This window comes from Cornus florida, unplaced genomic scaffold (assembly GCF_030987335.1).
Source record: "Cornus florida cultivar Cherokee Brave unplaced genomic scaffold, ASM3098733v1 CherokeeBrave_3.0.0_Hap2_Chr03, whole genome shotgun sequence".
In the NCBI taxonomy this organism is placed as follows: Eukaryota; Viridiplantae; Streptophyta; class Magnoliopsida; order Cornales; family Cornaceae; genus Cornus; species Cornus florida.
Window position 1 is genome coordinate 63,257,872 of NW_026775573.1, and position 10,205 is coordinate 63,268,076.

At 35.8% G+C, this 10,205-nt stretch overlaps 1 protein-coding gene across 1 annotated transcript; it reads left to right on the forward strand.

The window, feature by feature from the left end:
- Positions 1-5,547: 5,547 nt before the first annotated feature.
- On the forward strand, positions 5,548-9,092 carry LOC132301676 (polyol transporter 5-like). Its single transcript, XM_059798915.1, has 3 exons — positions 5,548-5,662; positions 6,432-6,794; positions 7,701-9,092. The coding sequence occupies exons 1-3, from the start codon at positions 5,548-5,550 to the stop codon at positions 8,774-8,776; spliced, it is 1,554 nt and encodes a 517-aa protein (XP_059654898.1). The 3' UTR covers positions 8,777-9,092.
- The last annotated feature ends 1,113 nt before the right edge of the window (positions 9,093-10,205 follow it).

The window sequence follows — 10,205 nt, forward strand, 5'->3', positions numbered from 1 at the left end:
CACTCCCTACCTCACTAGAGAAGAGTCTCTCCAAAATCCAAGGCAAATTAACACAAAATGGCAAACCTTTCAAGGGTTATGTAGAGGAAGGTGAGGCAAAGCTTTTGTATTCCAAGCTTTATGGTCTAAGATGAGTGGAAGGCCCTCAAAAATCAAAGTCAAGGCCTAAGCATCAAGCTTCTCTAATGGTGGCTAGGGTTTGTGGTAAGGAAGATAATGACATAATGTGAAAAAGTGTGAGTGGAGGAAATAAAAATTCTCCTCTCACTATGTGATCCTACACCATGGTCAACACACATATCTATGGTCAATTGTAAAAAAAACCCTTCTTTAAAACCATAATCCCAAAGTGGCCCAAAAATAATTGTAAGACTTAATTTGGAGTATACACTTGTCACTCATCCAAGCATCCATTGTAGGCTTAATCCTAAGCCTACACTTGTCAACCATCCAAGCCAACAAGTGCACCTATCCTAGGTCAACAAGTGGTTGAATCTCCACCCTCCACATGTCATCATCCAAGGCATCTAAATGTCTCCACACAAATGTCAATAAGTGGACCAATGAGAGTGTGACATTTGTCACACTTTTCGAAAATTGCAAAAATATTTTTTTTCAAAATATCTTTCAAATTAAATTACAAAATGGTCCATAAGAAGAAAAATAATTATGTTACATAATTACACAAATATCCCCAAAAGAAAGAAAAAATGCAATGAAGTATACATCCATACCCCTTTACGTAAAAGTACACTACTAACATGCTTTTCTACAAAAGTAAAAATATAGATAGTATGAAATTTGAATATCGTGGATGCATACAAAACCAGAATCAAATCCGAACACGAAAGTGAGGTTGTGCCAACAAAGTGACAAATGGGAAAAAAACGAAAAGTGAATAGTGTCCAAAAAGTGAAAATGTGGAAATGAATTGGTCCTTAAATGAAGTTATCAGTCCAAAGAAAAGAGTCTCGAAAATCATTTCTGAGCACTCGAGATGACACTAAGTGATGAGAAACTGAACTCAAAAAAGAAAAGATCAACGAAAAAAAAAAATATATCCGTAAAGTTTAAGGAAAATGAAAGGAAGGAAAATGACTAAGTCATAACACATGTTTCCTCATGTACCGAACAGAAATATATGGATTATATGTTGCTCATAGATGATGGTGAGATTGAATGCTATGATGAAGCATGTCAGGTTGAAGATGCTAGTAAGTGGGAGCTTGCAATGGAAGATGAGATGAAGTCCCTTATCTCTAACAAAACATGGGAACTAGCCAAGTTACCCATTGGAAAGAAAGCTCTTCAAAACAAATGGGTGTACAGGGTAAAAAAGGAACACGATGGTTCTAAGAGATACAAGGCGAGATTGGTGGTCAAAGGCTTTCAGCAAAAGTAAGGCATTGGCTACATAGACATTTTTTCCCCGGTTATGAAATTGAGCACCATTTGCTCAGTTCTTAGCAATGTTACAGTAGAAAGGTTGCACCTTGAGCAGTTAGATGTCAAAACTGCTTTCCTCCATAGTGACTTAGAGGAGGAGATTTACATGTAACAACCGGAGGGCTTCTCAGTCAAAGGGAAAGAGAAACTAGTGTGCAAGTTGAAGAAAAACTTGTATGGTTTAAAGCAAGCCCCGATGTAGTAATACAAGGAGTTTGATGATTTTATGAAGCAACATGGCTGCAATAAGTGCAGCGCTGACCATTGCTGCTACTTCAAGAGGTTTAAGTCAAGTTTTATTATCCTTCTACTTTATGTTGATGACATGTTAGTGGCAGGTTCTGATTTTGAAAAAATTAGCAAATTGAAGAAACAGTTGTCTAGTGAATTCGAGATGAAGGATCTTAGTGGAACAAAGCAAATTATTGGTATGAGGATTAGTAGAGACAAGTAAAAAGGTACTTTACAGTTGTCTCAGGCTGAATACGTTGAACGGGTTCTGAAAAGGTTCAATATGAATAATGCTAAGGCGGTGAGTACTACCTTAGCTAATCACTTCCGATTATCTTAAGATAAGTGTCCGAAGACATAGGATGAGAAAAACTTCATGGCTAAAATTCTATATGCCTCAGGCATTAGAAGTTTGATGTATGCTATGGTGTGCACAATACCGAACATTGCATATGCAAAGGGAGCAGTAAGTAGGTTTATGAAGGATCCGGGTAAGCTACACTAGGAAGCAGTGAAGTAGATATTAAAATATCTACGGGGTACCACATACAGATGCCTATATTTCAGAAGGGGCGAGGTGAAGCTACATAGTTATGCGGATTCAGAATTTGCTGTTGAGGTGGACCACAGAAAAAGTATTACCGGGTATGTGTTCATGGTGGGTATAATTGTAGTTAGTTGGGTTTCGCAAATACAAAGGATTGTAGCATTATCTACTACAGAGGTAGAGTATGTGGCGATGACAGAGGCCATCAAGGAGGTGATTTGGTTATAAGGTTTGTTGAAAAAGTTGGGATTCGAACAGGTGAATAATGTTTTGCACAGTGATAGATAGAGTGCAATACATCTGGCAAAGAATCCAACATTTCATTCAAGGTCCAACCATATAGGACTTCAGTATCACTTCATCAGATCGTTGTTAGAAGATGGGGTGCTGACACTTGAGAAAATTCTTGGCATTAAGAATTCGGCTGACATGTTGACCGAAATAGTGACCGTGGAGAAACTGAAGTTGTGCACAACTTCAGTCGGTCTTTTAGCTTGAAGATAGAGAGAAACATACCAACATGCATGAGAAGAAAATGGAATGAGTTTACAAGTGTTCCAGCCTCCAAGTGGGAGATTGTTATGGTTTTGAGGAGTTTGATTAGGTGAAAGATTTTTAGGAAGATTTAATTATAAGAAAACTTCAAGATTGCTGAATTTTAGGGAAAATCCAGTTTCCTGATCTGTTTTAACTTCCTTATTGGTTTTAGATTCTACAAAAGATAATTTTTTGTTGGACAAATTATTTGGGGCTATATATATATTGTTGGTCCTAAGTTACGTTAAGGAATGTTTGCCTTTTAATGTCAAAAAGTATTGCTTCAGAGGTCTGTAGTAGTACATTGCAATGCTTCAGCCTCGGCTAGTGACAAAATTAGCGGAGGTGGCAGGCCTGCATTGGTGCATTGCTCTGAAAATATTTGAAATATGCTCTCTCAATCATTGGCTAGAGTTGACAGGTGTATATCCATGGTGTGTGAGGCCTTGTGTAATTCAGTGTCACTATAAATATGCTGATATAGTGACTTTTAGGGTTCAAGCCTCTTGAATATACATTGCACATTGAGCTGCTGCTGAGAACCCTCGACTATGCTATGTCAAGCAAGTTTTTCTCTGCTGTTTAATGATGATCTATCCAAGAAAAACTCATTGAATCAACTCTGAGGCATGTATTGATTGCTGAGATAAGGGTGCTATCAAATTTGCTGATGCAAGGGTTGTATTGAGTAGTGACTTGGTGCTTCAAGCTGTTGTGGTCGATTCTGAAGGTTGACACAGGTATAATTCACTTTTTACACTTGTTCAGACTAAGTTTGTGTTGAGAATATACTGAAAATGAATTTGGATAGTGTGGTCACTAATTAAGCTTGTTTTTCTGAAGAAATCTTGGATTCAAGTGCTATTTGATTATACTTAGCTATTTCATGATGATCTATGCTGCTAGCTAGTATATTTTGATGAATCAAGATTGTTTAAGTTGAGTTTGTGACAAAAATATGATATGCTTTGAGTTTGAGTATTCTGTACGAAGCTATTTGTGCCGAAGCTATTTGTGCTGAAGCTATCTTGTGCCGAAACCTATCTTGTGCTTAAGCTGTTATATGCTGAACCAAGGACTTTGACTGAACGTTGTGATATACTCATGCTGTGTTTGATTATGCAAATCTATGAACATGAGTACAACAGTGAAAGAAGACTGTATGAGGCGCTGATGAATTAATCTTAAAAGGAATTTCCCATTTTACTTCTCAGACTGTAGATGCAGCCGATTGCAGTTCTGAGGCAGTAACTTGGAATTCTGGGTTGTCCAGCCTATTCTAATTGTTGCAAAGATGTTATTGTATTTAGTGTGTTGACACTTATTGTAAGTGGCACTGAGGCTTTAAATCCTCACCCCATTGTTAAGTGAGCTATGATAGCTTAGTTGGTCTACGCATGGTTGCTTAGGACAAGGGGAGTGTGTGGATGCACTGTGGTATACTAATGTGTGTATTGGTTGTGAAAACTAGTGTTTATTCTTGTGCCTGGGTGTGTGCAGAGAGTGAGATAGCTGAGTGTGTAACAAAATACATACAGCTAGTAGTGGATTGCTTATTGGCCGAGGTCAAGAACAAAGGTTTCCCCTAGTTAAGAGGGTTTCCTTGTAAACCGTATGTTATCTGTTCTTGAATGCTTGCTTAGTTGTGTTGAGAAAGTTTTAGAATGTAAAGTTTTAACCAATTCACCCCCCCTCTTGGTTCAACATATACCAACTCTAATCAGATTTTAGGGTGTGGTAAAAATAGAGAAAAGAAAAAAAGTGAGGATCATCATACGTGCTATGTGGTTGATTAATTTGTGCCAATATAAGATAGAGTAATTGAGAAAGATTGAGAGAAAATTCTATATTGTAATTTTTCATGTTCTTCATATTGAATTTGTTCGGTGTGCTCCATGAACGTAGCCCTAAGATTTGGGTAAACCATGTATATATTGTGTTCTTGTGTGTGATTTTTTTTTCTTTGTTATTGCTTGTGATTATTCCTCGAACAACGTTGTTATTTGCATTTCCGCCACAACAACTGGTATCAAATCCGGTTGATTGTGCAGAGCAACTCCAACATGGAGCTGCTATGTGACAATTTCTTGGTTGGAAAGGGAAAAAAATTGAAACAAAAATGGTTTTACCAAACAAATTGAAAAAAATATATATAAAAAAAAAAATCAACAAAAAATAAATTGAAAATAGTATTCCACCAAACAAGTTTTGTTTATTTTGCTTTCAGTTTCTTGCAGTAATTGTCTTTGGTACACATGTTTGTGTCTCCATGATGAAATATTTGCTTTCAAATTTCACTGCACCATTTTGAGTTAGGAGACATGATTTCAATATATCCAAAGAACTCACGGCACAACAAAAAAATATGGATTTCTGTTTCATGTCAAAACGAAAACGCCAAACAAATTAATAACGGTTACCAAATGGACTTTGGAGTAATCCGGTTAAAAATTATAACAAAGTGATTACATCGAATATAACCAATTGTGGTTACATTACATCCACTTCCACATGAATTTATAAAACAGTAAGGAATGACGTGAAGCTAACAAATGTCATTGACCATGTGGCCCATATATATCACCATAACCCTTGCATGCCAAGTACTCCAGAGCTTAGCGCTGAACCGCTCACAACAACTGGCCATATCCCCTCCATCTTTATCATACATACATATATATATATATATATATATATGTATAATATTTAGATCTCTCAAACCATATATGTCTTAATAATAATCTGTGAATTAATTTATCCCACATAACTTACTCTTATTTCTCAAGATGACCAACAATGGCTCAACTCCAGCTTTTGATCCGCCCAAGAGAAAAAAGAAAAACATGTTTGCTGTTCTTTGTGGCGTTTTAGCTTCCATGAATTCTATGCTATTGGGATATGGTGAGTTGCTATATCTATTTATATATACACACACTACTTTCTCTATACATATCCATTCTTCTCTGAGTTTGCTATATATATATATCCACACACAAGTAATCTAGTTAAAATTTTCTGAAGTCTGTGATATTGTTCTTTGAGCAAGAAATTCATTCACACTATACAAAGTGACGATTGGATATGATTACTATATTTTTTTAAGAAACTACAGTTTTTAGGTCGCTACGCAAGGTGTGGATGAATTTTTTACTCACCGTTAAACAAGAGATCATTTCCGTGTGTGTGTGTATATATATATATATATATATATATATATATATATATATATTTAAGAACACTATTTATATATACGCACTTCTTTCTCTACACATATCCATTCTTCTCTTATCTGAGTTTGCTCCACACACACACACATGTAATCCACTTAAAATTTTCCCACTAATGTAATGTTAATCTTGAGTAAAAATTCATCCACACTGTGCATACTGATGAGTGACTATTGGATATGATTGCTATATTTTTTTTAAAAACTACATTTTTAAGTCGCTAAGCACGGTGTTAATGAATTTTTTACTCACCATTGAGTAAGATATCATTTTCGTATATATATGTATATATATTTGAGAACACTGTATTTTTATATCAGAGTTGGGAAAATCATATCATAATATTACGTTATCTTCAGAGAACGAAATATTTATAGAACTTATTTGTCTTTTATAAAAAGAAAAAAAAAAATAGATATTAATAATTAATTAAATTGATACAGATATTGGAGTGATGAGTGGAGCATCAATCTACATAAAGAAGGACTTGAATATCAGCGATACACAAGTGGAAATTCTAGCCGGAATCCTCAACGTCTATTCTCTGATTGGATCGGCGGCGGCAGGACGAACCTCGGACTGGATCGGACGCAGGTACACTATAGTCCTGGCTGTTATAATCTTCTTCGCCGGTGCACTGTTGATGGGTTTCGCCACAAACTATGCATTCCTCATGTTCGGACGCTTTATCACCGGTATCGGTGTGGGCTATGCTATGATGATTGCCCCAGTCTACACCACCGAGGTCGCACCCGTTTCCTACCGTGGCTTCCTCTCGTCTCTCCCAGAAGTCTTCATCAACATTGGTATGGTAACCCTAATATATATATATATATATATATATATATTATGATATTGATATATGATCGAGGATATTAATCATTATTTATTTATTTATTTTGGTATGATGGATTTTCAATTGACGAAGTTCAGCTCCTTATCCTTGTGCATCCGATATTCCGAAACAACGAAATTTTGAGTAGTTCTATTTAAACTTTCAACTCACTCTACCATAATTCTTATCTTTCATTTTTATGAATTGCTTTAAATTAATTACAACAGTCCGTGATCGCAGGTGCTACTGAGAACTATTATTACAGGGATAATTAGATTTACCTCCTCTGTACATACCTCTTCTATGGTTTCTAAAACAACAGTTTCAAGCTTTCTAACAATACTTTTGGATTTTAAGTAAATTTAGAGTATGAGGAGGTCCGTATTCTATTTAAAACTAGTGGGAAAATTCTTGGCATTTAGGCAATATACAGGGAAGGTAGGTGTAATTATTTCTGGCTTCACTAAAAAATGAGAATAGATATATATATTTTGTTCAGAATTGAAAATTTTCTAAAATTTTTATGCATTCATTTAGTATTATTTATTACTTTTTTCTTGCTTTTCCTCTTAGACACAAACTCAACAAAAGTTTTAGCCTTTAGGCTTTTGTAACTAAAAAATAAAAAATAAAAAATTGTTCTAAGATATATAGTTGCCTTTATTATATATATATATATATATATATATATATATATATATATATATATATATATTTCTAAACCAGGCCTAATGACATATTTAAAAAGTATTCCGCAACAGTATCATATTTATTAATTATTATTTGTAAGAAATGATTTTACTTTCAGAAAATAAAGTTCATATGACTGCAGAGACATTTATGTGATTATTATGTTTTGTTTTTGTTTTTTTAATAGGTATATTAATTGGATATTGTGCAAACCTTGGATTTTCCAACTTCCGACTGGACTTGGGTTGGCGACTCATGCTCGGTATCGCAGCCGTTCCAGCAGTTTTCTTGGGGATCGGTGTCTTAGCCATGCCCGAGTCACCGCGTTGGCTAGTCATGCAGGGTCGACTCGGCGAGGCAAAGAAAGTTCTCTACAAAACTTCAGATTCCGACGAAGAGGCCGAGTTCAGACTTGCGGACATCAAAGAAGCCGCCGGAATCCCCCTAGACTGCACCGACGACGTCGTTGAGCCGGTCAAGCTCAAGAAAGGCGACCCCGTTTGGAAAGATTTACTCGTCCATCCAACACCGGCCGTCCGCCATATCTTGATCTCCGCCATAGGTCTACACTTCTTCCAACAAGTCACCGGCGTGGACGCCGTCGTTTTGTACAGCCCTAGAATCTTCGAGAAGGCCGGTATCGACGACGACAACAAGAAGCTGCTGGCGACCATGGCGGTCGGATTCGTCAAAACCATCTTCATCTTGGTGGCGACGTTCATGGTGGATAAGTTCGGACGCCGACCGTTGCTCCTCACCAGCGTGGGTGGTATGATCGTGTCACTTTTTTTTCTGGGTTTGGGTTTGACCGTCATCGATCAGTCGACTCATACGATACACTGGGCCGTCGTTTTGTGCCTGGTAACCATCTTATCAAATGTTGGATTCTTCTCCATCGGGTTGGGTCCGATCACGTGGGTGTATAGCTCCGAGATATTTCCGTTGAAGCTACGAGCTCAAGGTTGTAGTTTCGGAGTTGCGGTGAATAGGGTTATGAGTGGTACTATCTCCATGACTTTTATCTCTCTCTACAAGGCCATCACTATTGGTGGGGCATTCTTCTTGTTCTCAGGGATCTCAGTGATTTCTTGGGTTTTCTTCTATACACTGCTACCCGAAACAAAGGGCACGAGTCTTGAAGATATGGAGTTGTTGTTTGGAACGTTTTTCAAGTGGAAATCAAATGCCAAGGAACTAAAGAAGAAGAAGATGATGATGATGATGGACGCTGAGATTGAGATGGGAAGTAACAGCCAACCTTAGGTTGAGTGGGTCAAATACTGTATTTGTTATAGGTAAAGTTTTTTATGTCATTTAATTGTCGTGGCCCCCTTCCCGCTCTGTTAAATGATCTTTGGGATCAAAGAAAATGGAAGTGTGGTGAGTAGTGGACATAGAATTTCTCCAACTCAACTTTTGTTGTAACTAACTTTTTCTTTTTCTTTTTATTTATTTTTATTTTTTTTAAGTTATAAAAATGTCCCCACTTAAAAAAAATAAAAATAAAAATAAAAATAAAAAATAAAAAATAAAAATTTCTTGCCGTTACCTAATGTCCTATTTGTTAGAGCGCAACTCTCTAAACAAGTATGGCGTGTTCGAATTTCCCGCATATATATATATATATATATATATATATATATATATATATATATATATATATTGTTTTTAAGTTATAAAAATGTCGCAACTTAAAAAAATAAAATAAAATCTCTTAACATTACCTAGTGTTCTAAATGTTAGACCGCTGAGCACGCAACTCTCTAAGCAAGTATGGCATGTTCCAATTTCCCCACACCCTAATTTGTTGTAACGAACTCTTTTTATATATATGGTGTATTTTTTTTTTTTTTTAAGTTATAAAAATGTCCCAATTTAAAAAAGTAAAATAAAATCTCTAAGCATTACCTAGTGTTAAAAAGGAAACACATATGGTATATAAGGGAGGGAGCTAGAAATTTCCGCCGGGATATCCTTCCTCCGTCCCTGATTGATTCAATGTGTTAAATTAATAAGTTCTGCTGAAGTTATCTTCTTTAATTTGTTTACCCAAGTACACTTTGCTAAAAATAAAAAAAAAAAGAAAAAAAAAAAGAAGTATGATATTTCAAATAATTTAATAATCTGAATATCGGATTAAATGGGTAGAAATAAGTCTGGCTAGTAAACAAAGAATGAGTTTGGCTTAATACAACAAAACCTGACCCACCAAAAGCTAGGACGTTGCAACCATATACAAGTGCTTAGGGCATAAGGAAGTGTTGAGATTTTATCTCTTATAGTACAGCTATAAGATTGAATTATTTTTTCATTAATTTAGGGCTAATTGGGAGGTAATTAGTTACCTATTTTAGCTAATCTTATTCTATAAATTGGATGTTACTCATCAATGATGAATTGAATAAAGTTTAAATTCTCATATTTTTCCTTTGAATTTCAAGATGGTATCAGAGCCATCATTGAACCGTAACTTTGAATCTCTTTGAATTTATCTTTGAATTATTTATCTTTAAAATTCAAAAGCCCATACATATATACATAAATACCCATGCCCATACACAATTCAAAGACCTATACCCATACACATACAATCATCCATACCCATACACATAAAGTCGCCATCATCCATACCCATCACAAGTCGCAGTCAACTTGCTGTCCATAACTCTGTACTCCTTGTAATACCCCTAAT